The sequence below is a fragment of the Calypte anna genome, chromosome 1 (genome assembly GCF_003957555.1).
Source record: "Calypte anna isolate BGI_N300 chromosome 1, bCalAnn1_v1.p, whole genome shotgun sequence".
Classification (NCBI taxonomy): domain Eukaryota; kingdom Metazoa; phylum Chordata; class Aves; order Apodiformes; family Trochilidae; genus Calypte; species Calypte anna.
In genome coordinates this window covers 85,525,575-85,550,249 of record NC_044244.1, presented here as the reverse complement: position 1 = coordinate 85,550,249, position 24,675 = coordinate 85,525,575, and the positions used below count along the sequence as shown (strand labels likewise).

The 24,675-nt window shown below is 40.8% G+C and overlaps 1 protein-coding gene across 1 annotated transcript in view; it reads right to left on the bottom strand.

Moving 5' to 3' along the window:
- CASR (calcium sensing receptor) overlaps positions 1-23,421 on the bottom strand; it is a 40,339-nt gene extending 16,918 nt beyond the window's left edge. The window contains 4 exon segments of the mRNA XM_030460567.1: positions 10,595-11,476; positions 14,657-14,963; positions 23,236-23,336; positions 23,338-23,421. Of these exon segments, the coding sequence (XP_030316427.1) occupies positions 10,595-11,476; positions 14,657-14,963; positions 23,236-23,336; positions 23,338-23,421 (1,374 nt within the window).
- Between the last annotated feature and the right edge of the window lie 1,254 nt (positions 23,422-24,675).

The window sequence follows — 24,675 nt, the reverse complement described above, 5'->3', positions numbered from 1 at the left end:
TCATTGTTGTAGACAGCTCAGTAAAAACACTCCCTGCATTATGCAGCTGAAAGAGCAAACAAAATACTAGGATATGAAAGATAATTACATGGAAAATATGGTGCAAATATATACATCAATAGTTCAGTTTCCTCTGGAAAATGCAGTTAGTTCTAGTCACTTGATCAGAAAAGAAGAAAATTAAAGGAAGATTAGAGAGGTTTAGAAGTGGTTATGATAGCTCTTAGCCATTCTGACTTCCATTTGAAGAGAAACAGAACTGTGGGAGTGTTCAACAGTTTATGACACATACAGTGATTTGTGAGACAGAGGTGACACATCCTCACAGAAGCAGAGACCCCTGCAAAGCTGACTGACTTTATCAGGTCTCTAGAGAAGTACAGAACATCAAGCAGCCATGATAGACTGTGGTAATTGGTGTATTTTAACAGATAATTGGTTTGGTTCAGTTCTGCTTCCATTGTGAATATGTTATCCCTAGGCAGCTGAGAGATGGATCTCTTCCCCTCTTCCATTGACCAGTGCCCTCTGCTAGACGAGGGGCAGCAGTGGTGCTGACATGGACACTCATGCAAACATTTTGTGTTTTCTTTGTGAGAGAAAGGGCCTTGACAGAAACTTGAAGAAATCAGGAGAGGGAGAAACTAGGAAGGCTGTGTTGGAACAGGCTGCCTGGGGAAGTGATGGTCACCATCCCTGGAGGTGTGGTAAGAATGAGTAGAAGGGGTACTTCAGGACATGGTTTAGTTGGCATGGTGGAGTTGAGTTGATGGCTGGACTTGATGATCTTAGAGGTCTTTTCCAACCTTAATGACTTCATGATTCTGTGGAAACACCTCACTTGCTGCTCATTGTCAGGTGCTTGGTGCTTCCTTCATCTCATGCTCTCAATGGAAACCAATGAAATCTAGACTTTCCTGTGACAAGGACTGATTGGACTGCCTGTAATTGGTCTTGATGGGTTAGCTTATCTGGTTTTCTATGTAGCAACCAAGAGACACTGCTTGCTGATTCAAAACACAGCATCTTTGATGCTTTCTTGAGAGTAAGATGACAAAAGTAACAAATGAAGAGCTGCTACAAAAGCAGAAGCAAACTGCCTAAACCAAAAATGTCAAAGCCATGCATTTCAAAACAGGACTTGATACAAAATGTGTCTAATCTGATTTAGGGTCAGATTTACTACAGTATTATGTTTACAAGGATGCCCTGCAAGAATTCAAAACCACAAACCTAGTGGACTTCACAACAGTGGCTGCACAAATGAGGTCTAACAGAGATAAGTTTAGAAACTCCCATTAGGTATTTACTGGTGCTTTCAGATGCCTGAATGCCATTACAAAACTGGATCTAAGACCTGTCTGCTGAGTCACAGAGGTTCCCAAGAAATGATCAAGAAATCAAGAAATGATCTTGCAGTATTTTGGCATCACATGCTATGGCATCATCTGGAAAACTCTGGTTTTCCAGAGTTAGGAAATCACAGGACACAGAAGGGATGGGACCAAGATATTTTGTGTGCTGAAGATCCTCCAAAACTAATTCTGGCCATGTGCACACCTGCAGTTCTAAGGGCACTTGTCTGTAGAATGCAAGTCCTGAGCATGCTTAATGCAAAGCTGATAACTAACAATACATTGCTTAACATGCTCTCATAAAGCACATGATTTTGTTAAGTGTGACCTGACTGGAAAATATAGCAAGAAAGTGTTCATATACTTGGCCTCAACTGGATGCACACAATACGTGAGGAAATAATCAGAGTAGGAACATCCACTGCAACTATAGGATTTTCTGAAACTAAAGATTTACATTAGAAAATAATAATGTGAAATGTGAGATGTTTTTATTTTCAACGCACCCACCAGTCAACCGAAATGTAGTACAAATAAGATTTTTAAAGTCAAACTTAAAAATGTGACCTTCAAGTCACAGTTCCATAATTGTAATTACTTTTTTTTAGAGGGAAAAGGAGGAAACCCTTAATTTTGAGCCTGTTAAAATGTTTGTTTGGACAGTGTGATTTCATTTAACTGTAATTAGTGAGTTTGTCTGACTCCAGGGGAAAAAGAGAGATCCTCTACCATTTTCTTCTTTTCCTGTCCTGAATTAATATCTAGCTTTATTATAGTACCACAAAAGATTTGTTTGGCCCAAAGCATGATATTGTGCTTTTAGTTCCCTAGAGTGTGGAGGCATCTGGAGTGGCCTTTATCCCAGTTCAGTGCCATCCCAAACAGACTTAATCTGATGTACTGACTGCAGTAGGTTTCTTAAGTGCAAGCATTAATGTAGTTCCTAGTAATAAGGACAAAAGTCATGGCAGCAAAATGAAAAATAATGTTTGAGGAAAAACCCTAGTTGTGGAATATAAAGCTATACAAAATGAAGACTTGTGACTAGTCTTTGCTCAGGACACCACAGAATGAAGAAATTTCCTGAACAAGCTAGAGGAAAGGACTGAATGTTAAATCCACTACCAGTTCAGATTTTTTGGCTGTGTTTACTAAAAAAAAAAAAAAAAAAAAAAAAGCTCATTAATTAAGGAGTAATGGTATGTTGCTATTGTTATCATACAAATAAAGCTCAAAGAGCAGTATTTATTATGGCGTGCTCCATGGAAAGCAGAACATAAAGCCCCTTGGAAAACAAAGAGGAAAAAACACCAGGCAACATATTATGAAATTTCTAGAACAAGCTAAAATTGAAAGGTGTCATTCATGCCAGACCTTCATGAAAAGGCTGCAAGAGGTGGCTAAAGAGGATGGAAAGCTAAAGAGACAGCTAAAGATGAGTAGGCAAGCTAAATGGTATCGCCCTTGTTATCATAAAAAAACCCTGGACATCCTTATCCCAAGGGCATTTGTTTTGGAGCCATAATGTGACACTAACAGAGGCAGAAGGTCATTAAAAAGAGATTAGAGAACAGGCCAGGCAATTTAAATTGGATCTAAAGGCTGACAGAACCAGACAGTTCATCACAGCACTCCACAAGCAATAAAAAGAGTGCTAATATAGTAGGTTTATGATATACACATAAAAATGCCACTGGCTTTGAATGACAAAGTCAGTATCATATCTAATATTATTCCACAGCAACCCCAATCCACCTTTAGGGTATACAATGCACTGCCAGCAAGCAGCCTGAAGTTTTCCTCCTTGTTGGTCCATGCCAGGCATGAATCAGAGCTAAAACCTCTTACAGAGGCTTGTATTTCTGCTCAGTGGGCAGCTCCAGAGCCAGTCTCTGGGTTGCAATCCCATCCATATCCCTGGTCATCAGTCCCATGAAGAACAATGCAAAAAATGGGAGTTTTGGGTTGAGAAGGTATTAATACAAAATTATAGTACAAAAACATAATTGTCACCAGCCAGCAAGGCTTTGAGTGACACAGATCTTACTGAATCCAAATTTGGTTGACAAATGTACCCCTTTAGAAGTGAATATGAGTTTTACATTAAAGTAAAGCATCCATTTCTGGATCAATAATTGCCCAACGGGTTTGTAAAAACAGGTATTGGCAGAGACAGATCATTAGTTAATGGGGAATTTCTCCAACCTCAGTACCTCACTGTTACCCAGTATGTTCATCTTTTTGTTCATTTTCATATGTTCATATTTCCTCTGGCAGGAAATACAACACCACTGCTAGGAAACTTTGCAAAAAATGCATGGATTAACATAAGTGTAAATAATAATCAAGACAAAGCATTCTGGCAGATAGTGCTGTCACATCTGTGTTTACTACAGTGAAATTCAGATATCAGCATCATGGCAGCCTCAGGCACAGAAAGGGTACCACATCCTGCAAAGTTTTACTGCCAGTACAATGTGACCTTTGCATTGCATGCTGTGACAAGGGCAGTAACGTAATGTGTGCACATACAAGTGGGGAGGTAATTAGAATATATAAATGTGGGATTTTTTTCATTATCTGGTTGTGCTGAGGCTGCTAGAGGAATGCTGAATATATGCCAAGAAGAAGGATGAGTAAGTTGACAAGATACAGAAATAAAGCAGAAAACAAACCTTACTACTTTATCCCACTCTGTGTAATTTACCAATATAAGACTGAGGAATAATGTGCATTAATACCACATTGAGAAGAATGATGAGTACTTCATCTGGACTTATAAATCTAATAGAGCAAGGCCAAGTAAGGACCAATAAAACTAAAGGTCACTTAAATCCCAACTACAAATAAGACATGGTCTGTGGCAAGAGATGTGACCTGCTGTAGATCATACTAATAAAAAGAAGGTCTGCTGGTCAGGATGTCTTTGGGGAAAATAAATCTTGCTAAACACAGGTTTGACTGGCAAACAACCCTTCAAAATTGAAATACCTAGGGTATGAAACATCCATCAGATGGATCAAGATGATTTTCTTGAACATGGTGTACATTTACACAGTTAATTATGCTAAAGATCTCAAACTACATGATTCTTTGGGAAGTGATTTCATTTAAACATTTTGAGTTCCTGTTAAGGTTTTGTGGAGTGAGGTGGTCTCTGTCCAGAGAGAGGCGGTGGTACAGGAACAGTGAGAGTGAATTACCAGTGCTGTTAAAGGGTGTTTTGTATTGTACTCTATTTCCTGATGTCTTTACCTAGAGCCATGATATGAAAGAACAATCATGGCCACCTCGTCTAGATGTGATACCATAGTAGCTTTGTTTTTCATTTCTAACAAATACAATATGAAGAAATCCATTGGGTATGGTGGCCCAGGGTGCTGTGTATATTAACAGTGAATAATCAATTGGCAGAAGTCCTCACTGAGTAAATGATGTTTCAATACTCTTGGGATGTCATCATGCTGCTCAGTAACTGTTACAGAGAAGAATCTAAAAGCCTAAGATAGGTCTCTTCTTATTAATTTAAGTACAAACTTAATGCTAAATACTATATAATGAACTGCCCAATTATTAAAGTGAATAATAGAGATGATAGTTAACTTATAAGGTCGGTGCTTTCAAGTAGCATAATTCACATATAATGGCTAGCATAAGCAAAACCTGATTGAAATGTCTTTTCTGGGAGATCTTTAATATCTTGTCTATTCAGCTATACAGAGAATGAGTCTTTATATGTGTCAGTTTGCACCTGCTTGCTGTCTCTTTCATGTAACAGCTCTGTATGGACCAGTCTGTTCCAAGTCTCAAGAAGATCTGAAACTGCATCACGCACAGAATACTGCTGATTTGATTTGAAGAACCATGTCTGCCTCTGGGCCAGGAGGAAGTCACAACTTTCCACTGTAAATACTTCTTTATTTGGCACTATAGGATCAATTACTTCTATTCTGAGTAAGTTGTCTCTGTTAGTATGACAACCAACTGATAATGCATACTAGGTGTAACTTCTTTTAACAAAAAGATGGTCACTCATTAAACCTGAGTTCTAGGCTTCTGCTCCAGTGGGGAGATCACTTAATTCTACAAGGCAAAAGGGTCCTTTATATGCCATGAAAAGTGATTTGCTCTTCCTACAAACTTCACCCATCGTGTCAAGAAACACCAGTACAACACAGTGATTGGAAGTTCACTTAGGAGTTAAACTGTGTGGCTGGTTAGTAAAGCATCTGTGAAGACAGCTGAGCACCCAGAAAGACAAGAAATAACAAACTATGCTATGATTATCATGTCTTTGAAGTGAGCTTCAACCCTACCTTGGGATAAATGGAAATCAGCCAAGTCAGGGGACTGATTATAAAATGAAACTGAATTTGATAAATCCACTTGTTTCCTCACTTCACTTTCTGAGTGCCTTTAGAGCCCTCTCAGAGTGCCCTTCACCACCATCTCCATATGTGAGTAGCATTGGGTCAGTCCTAGAAGCAACTGTACATCCTTTTGTGTAACAAAATCACGCCATGTTTACATCAGTAAAAGATACTGATGTTTTGGTAATTCAAGGGGTAATTCTTATCTGAAGTTGCTACAGACAATATCTGAGCATCTCAAGGAGTCTTCCCTAAAATTCCCAGTGCCAGACTGTTTATTGTTTGCTTAGTTCACAAGTGATGTTCTCAGCTGATGGCAAAATGTTATCTCCAAACTGATGAACAGGTGATCATCTGCTTATTGCCCCTGTGGGGAAACAGCTGTGTTTGCTCTATTAACCCACACATTTGTGTCTGTGGCTCAAATTTTCTGCCTCTCCATTCAGCCTTCCACAACAAAGGCACGCTGGTGAAATGCTTGCTTTCTATTCATAATGAATATATCTCTAGTGCATCTGTAGAGTAGACTTAAGAAGGTTTTGCAGTAGACATATTCAGTAGATTCCCCTCTCTTCATTTCAGTTCTTACTGAATGACTAATTTTCACACCAGCCTCAGTTAATTCCTGTTCTGATACTGTTTCATTCTCTACACCAAAGTGAGCTGTTTTCCAAGCACCATTTTAATTGTTCACATGGATCTATAGAATTCAACAGACACAAAATGGATTAGATAAACCTGTAGGCTCAAAGGTCTGGGTGCCATGTAAGGCATCATTCACTTCTTTAAAGCCTTGCAGAATTGATTGGCTAGGAGGCACACAGGTGTAATAAGAGATTTTAGGTGTTGCTAGGTGAAGCAAATTTGTATATGCTTTGATTTTGTGGGGCAACAGATGGCAACTTTTCAGGAAGTCTGAGGTCAATCAGATTTCTAGACATAGAATAATTTACATGAGCATGTCTTTAACCTGCTTATCATTAGGACAGCATATTTTTCATGCTCTGCCTTAGTGCCTGGAAGAGCTATCTCATTTTTCACTCATGAACCTGCCAAGGTTTACAACCTGCAGTGTAACCACATCCTGCAAATTATCTGGTTGTCCACCTAAGGATGCTCTCCCTGTAACTGCACACCTTTGCTTTCTCAAATCCACAGAAACCTGTCAGCCTCATATAATTGAAAAGCTTTTACTGTGAGACAGAGAGGCCCAACAGCTCCTTGTTGGCAATCATCAAGAAGCCAAACGAATGGGCAGATACACAGAGTGAATTATATCTGAGGTAAAGACAGGTCTCTCCTCTTCTCACACAGAAAGAATATAACATAATAAATATTTGCTCTGAAGAACAGATCAGGATCCCTTACTCATTTTCCTCTTATTTTTTGCAAGACACCCAGTGTTTGGAACAAGAGAGACACGAGACAGGCTCCTGAAAATGCCACAGAGGGTTATAAATTTTTGCTCAGAGGGAAACTGGAAAAAGAACAGATGGACTTGCTGATAGAAGTGGCCATGGGAATACCCATGTGAGCAGAGACCAAGAAAATTAAGGAACTTGAGTGACCTGGAAATCTTATCAAGGAAGATATGAAGAAAAAAGGTCTCCAAAAGCAAACTGTCTGACCTGTTATGGAGCAACAAGCCAAAGATGCAGGGAATTTTGACAAAAAGGCAGCATCAATACAGGAGTCCTGAGCCCATATCCTTTCTCTTGCCCTACCTTTCCACTGCTATTCTGTAGCTTATGGGAGGGCACGCATTAGGAGGAGGCCAGTCCATGAGGCAGGGTCACAAACAGAATTAACCCTACTCAATACAATCTGCCCAGAAAATCACAGCCCAGCAGTGAAAGAAAAAATGGGGATCTGATAAGCACAGCTGACAGAATCCTTTAAGAGGATTCTTTCTGTTACACTATTTGCAGTCATGCACTTCAGTCCTGAGTACTTTGGGTAAAATTTTGCCTTTTCCAAACGTGATGGAAATTGCCTTTTTTTTGTTGTTGTTGGATTGTCCTGCACCTTTTTTATTTCCTGAAAAGAACACTGCAAAAAGAAGTAATTAATCTGATCTTGGTCAGTATTGTGCAGGACACAATAGCACATGCAGAGAATGCTATCTGCTCTTTGCAGGCATCTTGCAAGCACGTGCACCTGGATTATCTTCTGCTTTGCAGCAGGGCAGGTTCTGAAAACGTGACAGCTGCAGGCAAATACATTGCTCAGAATAAGGACAGCACAGACATACTATTAAGGGCTGCAATTTTATGTAGAGTACAGAAGTGCCAGTTTTTGGATTTTTAGATAGAAGACTGATCCCAGTGGGCAGCTGTGCATGTGGAGCAAGTGGCACAGCTCTGCCTGGAAGCTGCCCTGCCTGCTCACCAGCTCCCTCTGTGCCCACATCTCCTCACACGCTACAGCAGCCTGATCCCAACCCCATCTCCAGCAGAGGTGCTCACTGACAGCTTCAGAGGCATTGCTAAAACAGAAGGAAGCAAAGATAGATTTATGGGTAGGGTCTGTCACAGACCACTGACTTAGGTGAAGAAAATGAGCAGGCAGCTTCTTAAAAAAGTAGCTATAAATAAAAAAAAAGAAGAAAGTAATTTGTATTTGGTATCTCATCTTGGAGGGCACTGTAAAATCCCATGGTCCCCATGCTGAAACATTCTTACAGCTTTCTCAAAGAGTAGATTGTAAATTCTTAATAGGAGAATTGCAGCCAATTAAACCAATTTGGTGATAGGCTTCCAGCTGTCCAGCGTTCAAGCGAACTGCTCACTGAGGTAAAAATGTTATTTTTATATACAGACCCACGCAATCACTCTCCACAAATTAGCTAAATCAGTTCCCCAGAAAAGGTTTGTATGTTGAGCACATAAAATTAACAATTAGCACACAGCAAATAATATGTGTTACTGGGATAACATCACCGAAAGGCAACAAAACTAAATAGTACAGAAAAAATTTGTGGAGAATACCATTTATCCTTCCCATCCACCGACCCCGTTGTCGAGGGCTGTTCAGGACTTGAACTCAGGCTAATGGAGCTACAAGTTCATAGGGTTTGCTTTATCAAACCCAAACACCACCTGGCTGATGATTTCAGACATGATTAACAGCTGCTGCCTCCCATCTCAGGCATGGAGCTCTTCCTAGCACCATCCTCAGTCTCCCAGGTCACTTCCTACCAAAAAACCCTTGAGCCGATTGTGAGAAGAGGGGGAAGGTACTGACCAGCAGCAGAAGTACCACTGCAGATGAGATAGATTTTAGAAGACAGGATTTCTTCTGTCTGGTTGTCAGAAAACCACTCTCTGGAGATGCTGGAGGTTGCTGGAGGCTGTGAGGCGAACTCATTACCCCTGGGGCTGAGGAAAGCTTCCTGAGGGTAATGAGCTGCAATGCCTGTTATGAAGTAGGTGTGCACACAGATTTGGCATTTACCTGCTATTCATGGGTTTGATTTCATAATGAAGTGAAAACATGCCCAAATATGAAACATGAATATGCTTGATAGCCACATAACAGCGAGCATTTCAAATATAACCTGCTCCTTTGTAGCACCTGAAATTCTTAGCCAGTCCTCTTATCCCCTACGTACTCTTTGCTGATACTTCCCTCCTTTAAGGAAAGTATTCATACCCAAAAGCCTGGGTCAGCAGGATGCTTTGCATTTTGATTCAGCCATCCTTCAGCAACAGACAATGAGAGGAAACACAAAAATTCTTCCCAATTGTGGAATCCTCAATAAATACCATGTGAATTTACTTAGTTATGGTGTGAATATCCTGCTTTACTTTCCAGCTTGGCAAAGGCATAATGGAAAGGATTGAAAACACATTTATTTCAGATCAATTAAATCTTAATCTGTCTATGAATTGCCCACTTATGCCAACATGCTTCTGAAAAGCAGAATAACTTTGAAAGACAAACCTCAGAGGGAGCCAGCAATCACAGGATTCCCCTAAAACAGGTGTCTTCATTTGATAGCCTTACAAGCTAATTCTGCTATTTAAGGATGCAGTAGATATTACAAACTCAATCTATATATCACATTTGATAGCACAGCATCAAACTTATGGCAAGGAATTGAGTATTCATAAAGGATCAGAAGACAAAATGTCAAATTACCATCCATATGCCAGTGGGCAGAATGCCTTGAATGAATGGGTGAATATGACTAAGTTGTTAGTATCTTTGGACAGGGTGTTGGCCCATTTTGTCTAGACTGTACTTTTGCCAAGAAAGGTTGGATCAGATGATCCCTGAGGTCCCTTCCAACCTGATATTCTATGTTTCTGTTGTTTTATCAATTCACAAATATCATTGCCAAAACAAAGCATCTATGTACTATATGCCTAACATCCACAATTTATTTTCCTCATTACTCAACCTGCTTTAGTTTGATCCTACGTAAGCTTAAAACTGTGGAAAAAAAATACAACCTGTATGGAAAATTGTTGTGGGATTGCAAAAGACATAGAACTTGCCAAAGAAAATGAACTCTAAAAACTGTTTTCCTTGTTCATGTGCTCTCTCCAGGCCCTCTTGTTTATGTAAGGGCTCAACATATGATCAAGTTACCTTGCGTCAACCAGGCTGTGGTAACTGTCTGTGTGTGCACTTTTGGCCTGTAGCAAATGCAAGAAAATTTAACTTAGTTTAAGCCCCTTTCATTGCAGGCAAACCTGACACAACTTACCTTACATCCCCTGTGGGCATAACCTGCATGCAGTGATTGCTATGTCCCAGGAACCTTATGCTGTGTCTGAGACCCAGGATTGTGAAAGTCAGAGCTTCAGGGCAGCTTGTCTTTTTTTCTGCAAGTACATTGCAGAGACACACAAATGAAGGACTTACCTGCCATGCCTCAACCTTCTTGATGTCTGCACAGGATCCATTAGTGAAGAGTCCTTTCCCAGGGGTACAGGTATATATATCCTGCAAGGCATGGGCAATAGAATATACTGCCAAATACACATTATAGGATATCCGCAAGTGTGTGTAGTCCATGTATGGTGTCTCCACACTGGTGATATTTTCATCTCCTGTGCATGGAGGTCGGAAAGCTGCTGTTCCATTTCCAGCTCCCAGTCCCTCTTCATGGCCCTTGTGGAAGGAAGCTGAAGCCGGAGAATTTTTTGACCCATCGGAGAGATAGCAGTTAAATGTCTCCTCCCAAAACTCCTTGGCAAAACCATTGTTGTTGGACTTCTTGGGATGCACCTTCTGCAGGAACTCACGGAAGCCTGGGATCTGTCCCGCCTTCAGAGCAAACCCAATGGTGCTGCCAATGACACGGAAGAACTCTGGCATGGCGATCAGAGAAGAGCTGGCCCAGGCCTCACTTGCCAGCCAGATCTTGCCAGTGATGTTTCGTCTGACTATCTCTTTGATGAGGGGCTCCAGATCTGGGCCACTGGAGAAAACTACGATGACCCTTGCCGTGGAGTTCTGTATCACCTCCACCACCTGCTGGATCTCCTCTTCATCCGAGTACTGCGAGATGAGCTCACTAAAATCAATGCAGATGTCTCTTTCCTCTGCCTCCTCCCGAAACTTTTCAATTCCTGGCCGGCCGTAGTCATCATCAGCTGCAATTGTTCCCACCCAGTTCCAGCGAAAGTACTCGATGATATCTGCCATTGCTGTGGCCTGGTGCTCGTCGTTGGGGATTGTGCGGAGGAAGGACTTGAACTGGTTCTTATTGCTCAGGAGTCGACTGGATGAGGCATAGCTGACCTGTGAGAGCACAGGGAGCAAGAAAAACACACCATGAAGTCAACTGCCTGAGAAAAAATTGCCTGCGTTTATCTAGCACCTATGTCAACCCCTGTAGCCTTGAGTGGATGTAGAGAGAGTGAGCACCATGCTGGCAACCATGTATTCTTAGCCTGGCATTGCACATGACCCACTCTGAAACTTAGGATGTTCTTCTAGCTGTGACTGTCTTACAGAGGCATCCACACAGGAGCAGCAGCTCAGACTGCACTGGAGCAGGCTTGTGCCCACCTGTAAGGTCAAGGATCTGAGGGAAAAAGACATAGATGCTAGCTTGGAGGACTGGCAAAAAGGTGAACCACAGTTAGCCTGTACACACCTTGCTGCAGTTTCTGTCAAATCCAGAAAAAAAAGAAGAATGTATCTTTTAGATAGATGAAGGCAATGCACATAATTCAGACAAAATACAAGTTTTCTCTGTTCTGAATCAGGCATGAGGCAGCAGCCTAGTAGAATCACACATGAAACAGCAGGCTGGTATTGTCATCCAGGACATACTCTGAGAAGACTGTCTCTCCTTGCCCTCCACCTGTCCCCATCTTCCTGAAGTAAGAATAATGTGATGTATTATCAGCAGAGTGTTAAGGCAATGCTGGTCAATACTATCTTAGCAGTATTTCCTGATTGCTGGCCAGAATGAGCAAAGAAGCCAGTAGGCATTCCATGCTCCATGAGCCACAGTTATAATGGGGTTTTATTTCCTTTTCTAAAGCTATAAAAATATTTTTTTCATAATCAGAACAAGTGCTATATGCTCTTAAAATACAATTTGGATTTTCTGCAAGTAGGAAGAGAAACCATAAAACCCAGGAGAGAATAGTTTAAAGATCTGGATAACTTATAAAACTCGTGTATTTTGAGGTTGATATTTGAACTCTTTAGGAATGACTTTCACTTTGAAAAAGTCTTCTATAAAGAGCTTACTTTGTACAAAGTGGAAATTCATAGAAAATCTTAACTCCTCCTTAAACTCTGGCATTTAATGTTCCTACAAGAAGACAGAGGTCTCCTAGTGCAGTTTCAAGGGACACAGAAGCAAATCCTCCTTTCACAGAGCTATACTATTCCCTGGACAGGCTCCCGTCCATGCTACTCTCATCTCCTAAAATCTAATGCCAGTGGGTACACACATTGTACCCCACGCTCATAAGTGCTGTAAGGGTGCACTGAGGTGAGATACTAAGAAACAGAACTGGATCCATAACAATTTTGGTTTCTATGTCAACAGATTGAGTAATGAGCCTTACATTAATTGTAAATATACCTCCAACTTGTAGTGAGATGCAGGGCCTATTAAGCATGGATTTGCTAATGGCCTTGTTATAAATGGCAGCAGTTACCTGTATTCTAATGCTGCCCAACAACTCCTAGTTTAAAAGCCTGTTTTTTGTTGTCATAGTTCTAACACCTGGCTGAGATTTAATTCCAGGACTGAACCCCCTGACATCTACTTGTTTCACCACCCTCTGCATAAATACTTCTGCCTCGTAGTGCTAATGCCATTCTCTTTTCACAGGGAAAGTCTGAGAACTGCAAACACCTCTTATGTTCACTTTAGCCCACTGACTCTTCTCACTGCCCTGGTTCACCTGGTAATGCAATGTATAAATTAGCAGTAAGCCTTAAAATGTCACCATTGTCTTTATTACATGTCACCTTTTAATGCTACTCTGGGCAATGCCTAGATAGCATATATTGGTCATAGCTTGAACCATTCTTGCCTAGCTCAGAAACCAAATGTCCATTTTTTTGCATGAGAGAGACAGACTCATTACACTAAATAGATAAAATATATTACTGTGCACCAGGCAGACAAGAATCCTTCCTTTTTTATTGTTATGCAGATGGGAATTGGAACAGTGGTTGAAATAAAGACCTCTCGGGCCAGACTGAGAGTGCAGTGTGGCACAGTCTTGTTACAAGACTCCTGTGAGCTCTGGTGTCTACATTCATCTTAGAAGAATGGGAAATGTTAGGCTATATAAGCCACCACATAAATGGATAAGGCCAAGCACTATTCCTGAAGTCATCTTCAGTGAGGAAATTTAAAACAAAGAGCAACAATATTAAGCTATAACATGCCAGTCTCATCCTTTGCTTGGGGTCTTGACAGAGCAGCAAATTTGTTACACAAAAGGATAGGATGATGGATGGAGTCAGCAGCGAGCAAGAAGGATACTGGGACACAGAAGATGGCACAACTACACCACCACACAAATGACACCCTCTCCTCCACAAGGTGGGGCATATCCACAAGCTCTCATAAACCCTTGGGGTTTTTTCCCCAGGGGAAAAGAAAGGCAAGCCAGCCCTGAAAAAATGTTCACAGCACCTGATCAGCAGAAGCAACAACTTTACAGATCACATACTTGAATAATGAGAGACACTGAGAGACCTAAGACTAACTAATAATGCCTGAGCTCTGCCTTAAGTGGGCTCTGTGGGAACTGGGCATGATATGTGATGATAGTGAAGTAACATCACAACTAACCTGTCAAGACTGCTAACTGCTAATGATTGACCTGAATTACCCATGTTCACAGGATAAACTAGGCTTAGCCTCCTAGACTAAGTTACTGTGGCTGAATGTTGGCTGTAGCTGCTTGGTAATTTCTGTGTTTGGGGATTGCAAATTGGTATGAGATGTATTTCTGCTTTAAGAAAATTGCCACATTTTGTGTTGTTTCTCCTCCTGAGATTGTATTAGAAATGGCAATGATTAAAGAAGCCATGGAGGCTGAACTCCTCCTGAGAGAAGTTCATGGTCCTGGCAAAGATTGTAACAGAGAAGCTGGCAAAGCCACTGCACGTATCTGTACTGGTCCAAATACATTTTTGGAAAAAAAACCCAAAACATCTAGCTTGTTTTGATATAATAAGTTTGGAAGGAAATACACTTACTTTCATGTAAACTGTTGTGCCACTTTAAAAACCAGTGCTTCTCATCATTGTGTTGCCCCTCCAAGGATGTATTAGTACAGCTAGGACCATTGCATTTGCATTTGTAAACCTTCCTTTGTTTGAAACAGGGTGTATGAGGCAGCAATACAGTTCCTCATCCTGGTTCTATAATGTAGTTAACCATCCCCTAAAAACAGCAATACCCCCATCTGTACATCAACAAGAGAAATGAAAGCCTACCTGAGGTATGTAAAAGAGTCCCAGCAGATTGGCCACGGCGGTGGAGATGCCAGAGCCGGTTGCCCCCACGACTGCAATGGTGGAAGGGATATGTTCTGAGCAGTTGCAGAATTCGTCCAGGTTCAAGGAGTCTATCTTGTTCTGGGCCACAAAACTCAGTGTAGCCTCAAGGGCTTTAGAGACTGTATTGCAAGTGTCAAATATCCTGTATCCTAGGGTCATGTTGGGAAGGAGTGTTGGACTACTGTTTATTTCTTCTATGGCAAAGATCATAGCCTGGAGCCAGCGGAAGCCTCGGAAATTATACCTGAGGGAGCCAAAAAAAAAAAAAAAAAAAAAAAAATAGAGTGAGAAGGAAAGAAAAAGAGGAGAGGAGCCCAGGACTGAGGCAAAGGTAAAGTGAAAAATTCCAGATACAAAAGTCAAAAACAACTTACATGATTTCTTGCATCCTACTAAATTGGGAAAGTTTTTGCTTTTGTGTTCAGTGGTTGTAGCAGAGGCGTGCATATGCTACAAGGTTTTGTCCTGATTTTCAGCTCTTCAGTTTGGGACTTCACTTCAGAAGTCACGAGGATGAGGTGAACTTTTCTAAGTCCTTTGAAGTCTGGGGAAGTTGAAAGAGAGCATGCCTGGGGCTCTGGCTCTTGCCAGTCCCTTCTGCTCAGTACCCTAAACCTGGTTCTCCTGAATCCTCAGCAAATGCTCTGACACAAAGCTACACCTACCAGGTTTCCTTCCAGGCTCCTCTGACATGTTTCTGAATGCAGATGGCAGTGTCTGCAAAGCCTGTGCTGAGCATGATGCTGTTAGGGACTCAGGCTCAGGGGTACTTGGTGTGTCAGCTCCTCAGGGCTTTAGGCAGGCAGTGAGCTGAGACACAGCACTAGCATGTTCCTGGAGGCAAAGGTGTCTGGTAGCTCTGCTCAAGAAAACTTGGCCTCACACCACACACTTCACACTGTGAGAGAGGGCACAGTCAACCTGTTCATCCCAGAGAACAGAGATATGCTATAATTGTAAATCCCAGCTTCCTAAATTAGATACTTCCAGTGCTCACATTAAAGGAAGAACTTCTCTCTTCATTATAGTGCTTTCATACATTTGCTTCAGATATGAGCTCAGAAGATCCCATCAGAGCTGGCCTGTGAAATTCAAACTCTATTTTTTCAAGGCTCCTTTGTTCCCTAGAACAGAAGAGCTGAGGTTTCTGGCTATCTCTTAACTGTGCATGGAGCTAAGCTGGAGTTGGGGCAAGTGCAGGGCAAGTGGCTCCTTACTCAAAAAAGAGGAGCTTATTTGTGGAACCAGCAGGAAGAAAGTAACTTTGATTTGTGTTACCCCCAGGTTTTACCAACTGTTTTCACCTATAAAGCTGCAATAGGTTATATGTCTTTGAAGTTACCATGTTTTGGGCTAATTCAGCTGGGGTGACAGAATCTTTAATGAAGTGAAACCCACCCTTCCTTACAATTCACTATAGGTCAGGGTAGCACCAAGTTTGCAGCTTTAAGTCAAGTTGCTTCTGGTAACAGTGAAATGTCAAAGCTGGGATGCTCTACATCCACTAGGAAAACTGACAGGCCCCAGCACTGGAAAAGGCTGGGGAAAAGGCCTGCCCAAGAATAGACTCTACATGAAATAGTAAAATTTAGGTTTCAGAAGAGTGAGTGCCATTTTGAAGTGCCAGAGAGATCTTCCCATTACCAAGATGAATATTTCTGAAGATAAGGTTCATGAAATCGCGAACCTCCTGTCTCTGAAATACATGACCTGAACATTTTTTAGCTGCTGGACTGAATGAGTTACTTCCAAAGCTGATGTTAGCTATGTCCAAGTTCTTTCAAACTGACTGAACATAGCCACATTAACTTACATTCCAGGAGTTTTACCTGGTTTATCTGTGATCAGAAATTCTAAATAAATCACATTTAAGATATAAATTTTCATTTAATCAGCTTCATTTCACCTGCTCCAGACCTTTTTGGCCAACTTCCGTATTCTCTAAGCTTGTACCTCAAAGACTAGTCAGTGTGGTTTCTGTATAAATCTCTTCAAGTCAAAAAGTTTGAGGCCAATAAAAATCCTTAGTTATAATTTATGACCAAAGGGACAGCTAGACATTTTAAGATCACCCTTAAGAAAATGGACACCCTTCAGAGCATGTGCCTCTTACAGTTAGAAGTAATTTGGCAGTTAAGAATATTTTTTGCTCTAGTTCCAAACCATTAAAGAGTAAAATGCAATGGATAGCTCTGAAAGAAAAGGAGAAGTTTCAGGCCAAAACAGTCAGTGGCTGTTGTACAGAAAAAGATGTGCTGGGCATCCATGCTGCCTCATGTGGTCAGTTATGATTGCTGGAATAAATGACAAAAAGGAGGAGTCTTGCAACACTTCTTTTTAAAAAGCTAAATGTGCTTACAAATATATTTAATTAAGGTAAAAATACAATTTGAACCAAGGAACTACATTCATGGTCCTGAAAAATCTGAAAGCATTTTCTATATTTAAAGGTAAGACTTCTGAGAATCTGGGAAGTTCAAAGATACTACTATACCACCGTGAAAAGCTTTACACATTTGACTCAGCAAGTGTAAAAATAATGTTAAGCCTGCTCATATTAAGTTATGTGGGTGGAGTATGACATGGAATTATTTTGCCTGCTTAACTGCAATTTGGGTTAATTTTTTTTAAAAAGTGCAGTAAGGTGGTATCTTCAAAAGCAGTGAGAACTGGACTGCTTGACTTCAGAAAACATTTTCCACCTCATTCAGTAGATGCAGACTAGGGCCCATAATGCACAATTGCTTTTATTTTCCTTTCTGACATATGCTCCTGATGAATACCTACTGAATGTTTGGACTTGTTTTATTTTGGATGGGAAAACAAAGCAGCAGGTGCAGCAGGTGTTTTCTGGGAGCTAGACTACAAAATGTTTCTGAAATGCTTTTGATAATCTACCTCAAACTAACCCAGACAGGAGACCAACAGCTCTATTCAGTTGCAGCTCTCCTGACAGCAGCATCAGCAGATAAAAACAGAGAGGAGGAGATGGGATGGAGACAAATACACCTTGCTGTCTTCTCTGAGGTCTGATAGAACTTGAGACAAGGTCTCATTTTGTTAACTGGTACTGTGTTATATCAGTACTGTAACACAGACACAGTCAGGTGAAGGCAGTGCCACTAAACTGGTCTAAATAAGCAAGATTTCATAATTCCTTCTATCCCAGTGAATGGTAATTCTGTGGATAAATTCTCTCCCATTGCAATGTAAAACCTCAGCAAAGGCCTGCAGAAAGGTTCCTCTTGGCTTGGTGTGTACATGAGTGATGGGTAAGAGCATCCTTTGAACCTGGCAGCAGGTGAGATCAGTGCAGCTGATCTCCTGTGCTATGCTACTGCTATGACTAATATAAGCAGTGACTGTAATGTTCTGTCAGCCAGGCAGAAATTCAGCAAGTAATTTCCATGAAGAAACTGCAAAGAATATGCTAACAAGAAGCAAACTTTTCATGAGATTTCCCGAAGCTTTAAATAGCCCCTGATATTTTCTTGGTGAAAAATAAACAGCCTCCTAAACTTATTTTCTGCCTGTTATTTTACAGCTACATTGGCAGTCTTCTATTTTAACATTTCAGAGATGTGGTGCTATGGAAAGTGGTCATTCAGTTGTAAATGAGAGTTTAATGTAAATAATTCCATGCCACAAGGAGTAGGTAGGAATTTTCTATCTACACCAAGTTCATTAAATGTTTCTCCTCTGATGCCTGTTTCCCCACCTGTCAGCATATGCAAGCCACTGATCTTTATGTTCCATAGCAGGAGCTCAAATAGGGAAAGAGAAATCAGAAACAATTCCTCCACAAATCCACATTTTAATTGTCATGCCTGCAGGGGACAGATTATCTTTGCAGCTGCCCAGTTTGCTAGATAGAAAACTTGCAAGATCACAGATTCCCACAGGTTTCTTTCTATTTGGTATAAATTTGTCCATCAAGGGGTGCTCAGGGTGGCTGAAATGCCTCAGTCAATGTTGCAAAGCAAGGGTTTGTAAATTAAGGGACATAAGATCACTGCATAGTTTTTAGCTCCCCATAAGCTCCATCCCCTGTTTGTTTGTCTGGTTTGGTTTGAACAGCTCATACTGCACAGTTCCAGCAAGGAGATTATACCTGATCCATGTTGGTCTCTGTAAGGGATTAATTCAGAGCCTCATGTGAATTCATGACCATCATTTATCAAAACTTGCACGACGCTAAGCTAAAACCAATAGATTATGAAGGAAAAGGTGAAAGTGATGAGAGAGCTGTAAATACACTTTTCATTTATTCTCCCATATCTGACATCTTTTATTTCAGAACGGTGGCAAAGCCTGCACATGCCTCTTGGCTCATGCCTGTACTCCTCTTTCTCTGGTGGCTGTATGCACATACCAATTTCTCTGTCCTCTCTAGATTTCCAGAACATTAATTACATGTTATTGCTGCTACTACTAGTGCTACTACTAAACTATGCAAAGGGGAGACCTTCAGTGGCTTGTTGGATTCCCAAAGTTAGTAAGTATAATGAGCTGCTTACTAACCTCAGAAGTTAGGGCTGTGGGTAAGGGGAATTATGCAAACCAAAGAAAATGAAAATAACACAATATATTAAAATTCAGAGTGTAGGTGGAAGAGGAACAGAAAATAATTCGGTCTCAGGGAGGAAGTTCTAAATAAAATGTTATGCATTCAGTTCTTCAGTGGGATTAGCAAATGTGTCCACAAGGGGTATAACTAAAATTCTCTCTTCTCTCAGACAGACACAGAGACTCAGTGAGCTAAAGTGTTCTGGAGCCATAGTCTGTGAAGACCTGCACTATGACATGGGGATGATGTCTCATCACCATTTTGCAGCCTGAAAGCTGGTGTGCCACAGTGTGGGACCTTGGCAAGAATGCTAATCAGATTATAGAGAATATTAAAAATTATGACCCCTGTGACACCAATATTGCAAATGCCTGTGCCTCAGATCAGCAAAGTTATGTCCTCACTGCAGAAGTTCATTACAGCCTAGAGGAATCCTTAGGGTACTACCCATCTGTGTAATGCTAACAATAATATTAATGATACCACTACCATCACTACTGCTTATCTACCTGAAATCAAGAAAGGGCAGAGAAATCAGGGTACAATAGGCCTGTTGTGGGTGCTGACAGGAAATGGGGGTCAGGGACTGCTTGTCCTGTGCTCAGCCTCTGCAGACATCAGATATGCGTCAGCAAATGTTATAAGGAAAGTTGCTGCAACAAGTACCTGAGGCTTTGCAAAGACAAAAGGTGTATTTACACCAAATGTTGCACATTCAATTGCTTAAACAATAAGCCATGTAAGTATTCTGAAACAGAGGGCGAAAAATTGCTCTCATTTCCTGTACATCTGGCATTTGGTATTGCAAAATCATGAATAAGTTTCCACTTTTGGACTGTACAACTCAGTGCTTAAAGCATGAAGATAATTTTTCAGTAGAATCAGCACAAAAAGAACAAAAGAACAGATCATTACTGTTCCCTTTTCCTTTTGCTTCTGAGTCACACATATAGTTTTCCAAATAATTGTGTGCAAGGTATGAGCAATGGGTTCAGGCCAGTATGAATACTCACCTGGAGAGAATGGTACAGTGTCAAAAGAGTAAAAAGAGCATGAAAACTGAAAACCTGCCCTACTCATTTTAAGAAGCCCTGTTTGGCAACAGAGATATTGCCCTGAACACAGCTAAATGTGGGAGATGTCCAGACACCACAGATCAGGTTGGTTCTCAAAAGAAAGAAAAGCCACATTATCTTAAATTGATAATGAAATGCAGAAGAGGCAGGGGCCACACCACCCACAGGCTTTCAGTGGGATGCCTTAGGTTCTCAAAGCAAGGAGCTTCTCATATGGTGTGATGACTTGTTTTTGCAGTCTAATGAAGGAGTCTGAGGAAAGAGAGGATGTCAACATCCTCCTAGAGCAAAAGGGTCAGATTCTCATATTTTATGAGACACATTTTTTCCAATCTAATAAAGAGATCAAAAGCTGTACCACAGCCATCTGAGAAGTAATATAAAATTGAATTGCCCTCAGCTTTGAAAAGATACAGCAGTGCAGGAGAAAGCTCAGAGAAAAGCAACAAGGGCAGTCAAAGGTTTGGAACAGACTTAATACCTTTGGTTCAGCCAGGTGCAGCCACACTTATGGTCCTTTAGTGGATTTCCCACCCCATAAAAGTTTCTGAGACTACAAGACTGGGGAGATTTTATTTTGGAAAGAAACTAGAAACTATCTTTTGTTGTTGTTGTTGTTTCCCAGAAAGTATGAGTTTACTCATTCCAGATTACCCCTGAATGGAGGAAACTCAAATGTGGTAAAAAAGACTCCAGCTCATGACTTGAAGAATGTGTTGGGCTTTAGAGTCAGCACCCTGCCCCAAGCTACTACCTAAACACAGAGTCCAAAACCAAAAAGGTCCTCTATGGTTGTGTTGTGAAATCTTTCTACAATTCCGGTCAGAGGAATTTTATGACTTTATGATTTTCTGCTTAAAATCACAGGATAAAACATCTGGTCTCAATTTAATACATACTGATAATAAGGCAGACATCATAGTACGTGAACTGTCCCATGGATTAATGACCTTCATCAAGAAAATCTAATAACCAGTCTCAAAATTCTTCCTGACCCAAGCTCCCATGAAATAAAACTTGCCTGGAAAAGGACATTTTCTAGAAAAGACGTGCAACCAAGGAGCTTCCAGTAATCTCTGGCCCAATCACCCCCCTGTTGCTATTGCAGTTGCTACTGCCTCTGCAGTTAGATCTCTGCCTTACGTTATGTATTCTTTCTTGGCTTGCATTATGGTATCCAGTCACAATTTAACCAGATCCTTGAAGGAACTTGGCAAAGTAGCACAGATGCCTCTTCAGTCAGCTCCTCTCTTTTGTACCTGCAGCTTCTTCTTGCAGGGGTAAGAGGAACACAGATTTTTTCCTGGTCAAATTTCAGCTGGATGGTGCCTTTTAACCAATCAAATGTGACTCAGAAGGATCTCCCATTTTGTCTTTTAAAAATCTGGTTGGGCTTTTCAGGATTTGCCTGTTAACAGTTCTACCTCATTAACAAATCTTTAGGCAATGACACACTTGTAGTACTTGTGGGGGAACATTCTCCTGTGATCTGTTCTAATAACGTGACCATGTCAAGGGAGTCAGAGAGGCTGACCCAGTGCTGAAAGAAATGAAAGCTATGTTCAGTTTGCACACCACAGAGCTGAAAACACCCACTGCTTTTCAGCGTTCCACTTTTAGAATGCTGCATCTGGGGAAGAAAAAAAAATGCTGAAAAGCTGGCAGAGCTTCTTGCTCCATGAAGTGGACATTTCGCATACATTCAGTTCATTATTTTGTTTTGTATGCACAGTAGAAGCCAAAAGAAACCCTGCTGAATTATACATCTCTGTGTGTGCTCTCTCTGACACCACCTGGGGATGATCTTGTAACCTTGATGGAAGTGTCCTGCTCAGTGTCTGGGTGGGAAACTGCACCTGAGATCTATAAGGATAGCAGGAATGCTGTCAGCCATTCCTCACTGCCATCTGCAGCCAAACTCTACTAGATCCCCAGCCTAGGATGAGAGGTCTGAGTAATTCCAGAAACACAATTTTTCAGTTGTGTTCACTTCAAACAATGAAGTGGTTTCCCATGCATGGTTTTTCATGACAAAATTCCACATCAATTTCTTATATTTTGTTTCTGTGGCATTTCATTTGCAATCAGTTTCTGTTGCACTTTATATGTATTAGGTGCCAGGTTGTAAAGTTAAAAAAAAAATTCTCACCTTTAATCATAAAAATGGCTATACTTTAATAATAAGATACTTTGTTTTCATGTGCCTTTTTCCCTTCAGGGTTAACTGCCAAAGACTTAAGGCAAAACCTATATGCACTGTTTAAATAGAAGAAAAGGACCTTGGGTGAGGAAAGCCTAGAGATCAAAAGAGTAAAGAGATCAAGCCTAGGACTTTGTAAAGTTCTGAAAGAGACATCTATGTGTTCAGAGGGATTTTTCAAGAACAGTGACCTTTCTCAGTTTCACCTAGCCACTTGTTTTAGGCAACTAAACAGTTTGTAAGGTCTTAGAAGAAGAGAGGCAAAAAAATTACTTCTAAGCTATTTTGCTATGCGTAACTGTAATCAAATGATCTTAAGGACACTATGAGTTGTTTTCTATCCTTCTGCTAGGAAACCTAATTTTCAGATAATATGTGAATATTCACTGTGAATAGCCAGATAGATTTATGGTTTAGCAGCTTTGTGGAATACCAGGACTTTCCTCTTTCACTGTCTAAATATTATTTATCTTACTGTTTAATACATGCACTTTCCCTGTTTTTACATGCCTGGTTTATTCTGTTATTTACACAATACTTTCCCACTGCCCTCTATCAGATCATCATCAGATTACAGACTGTATTTACACAATGCATAGCATGTCACCTGTAGCCAAGAAAGACTAAACGCTTCCCCACCAAAAACTTTTTATTTTTTATTTTCATACCTTACCTTATACATTCCCCTGATTCTGGTCTTGATTTTAGATCTTGGTCTTTAGCAGCCACTCCAAAATGAATGGGGAACAATCCTCCAAGAATAATGTCTCCCTTCCTTCTGTGCCCGTTGGTTTGGCCCATAGGCAGCTGTGTTCCAGGTAAATAGCAAAAGAATCAAGCAGCAGCTATGTAAAGTCATTGTTCCTCTTTTCACCAAGGGGTTATAGGATGCAAAACTGGAAAAGGTGATGTTAAAAAACCAGAATGTTGCAATGACTAAGTTTTTTTCCTTTTCTTAATACAGCACAGAGAAGATTTGGGACACATGTCTGCAGGGAGACAAGCAACAAGGTGGGAGCCACAGTGCTGGTGTTTCTCCCCTCTGTCTTCTCCCATTGCAAAACAACAATTCAGCAGTCCTTCTTTCTTCATCACCAAAGCATTATGGTGAGCCCATCTCTGAGAACTGAAAAAAAAAAAAAAAAAAAAAAAAACACAACACCGCCATGAAAAGTGATCTCAGCTACACACTAAGACTCCATTCTGCCACAGCAGTTCTGCATTGTCCCATCAGCTTCTCAGGATGCGCCTGTGGCATCCTCAGCGACTTGCACAGAACACGTACTAAATTTGTGTGTGTCAGTCAGACATCTCAGTGATGCCAGCCCCACCTCCTCAAACAAGTGTTATGGGCTCCCTTGGATGCCTAATTCTTTGCCACATACATGAGGTGGGTGCCTTCCCACCATCTTCTTATGGTTCTGCACAATATTGGTCACAGAGGACCCTGTAAAACCTGTGATCAGATCTCCATGAACAGAGCACACTGAGAGAGACTTGGGTGGGTAAGTGGGGGAGTAAGGAAAGCATCAGACCTTTGTTTTAAAGAACTGTGATAATCTTCTGCTGTTGGCCCCATCCTCTCCTTTCCAATGATCATTCTTAACTCTCTGCTTTGAATTTATTCTTGCTAAACATGAAATTAAGTCAGAAGAAAGACTTCTTTCACATTCAAAGTAAGGATGACTTTGAGGGAAGCGTTTGAAATCAAGATGGTTCTCCATAATGAATCATGAAGGCTTGAAAGGTTCAGTGATCATGTCATTGCAAACTAAGCTGTCAAGCTGTGAAGACTGAGTCCTGGGGATGAGGAATATTGCAGCTTCTCTGTGCTCAATCTATTTTCCCTGCAGCACATCTACAGGACTGCCAAATGAAGAACTAACTTAATTACAGCATATGAAAATAGCTGTGGCTATGGGGGGAGAGGTAGCACAAAAAATCGTAATAAATGGTTCTTTAGCCTATTTGAAATAGGTCTAAAAGCCAGCAGTAAAAATCTGAAGTTAGTAAAAATCAGAACAGAAGCTACATACACATTGCTAACCCTGAAAACAGCTATTTCTGAAGTAAAGCCATCAAGAATTTTCAAGTGCTGAAAACCTTTTATGAG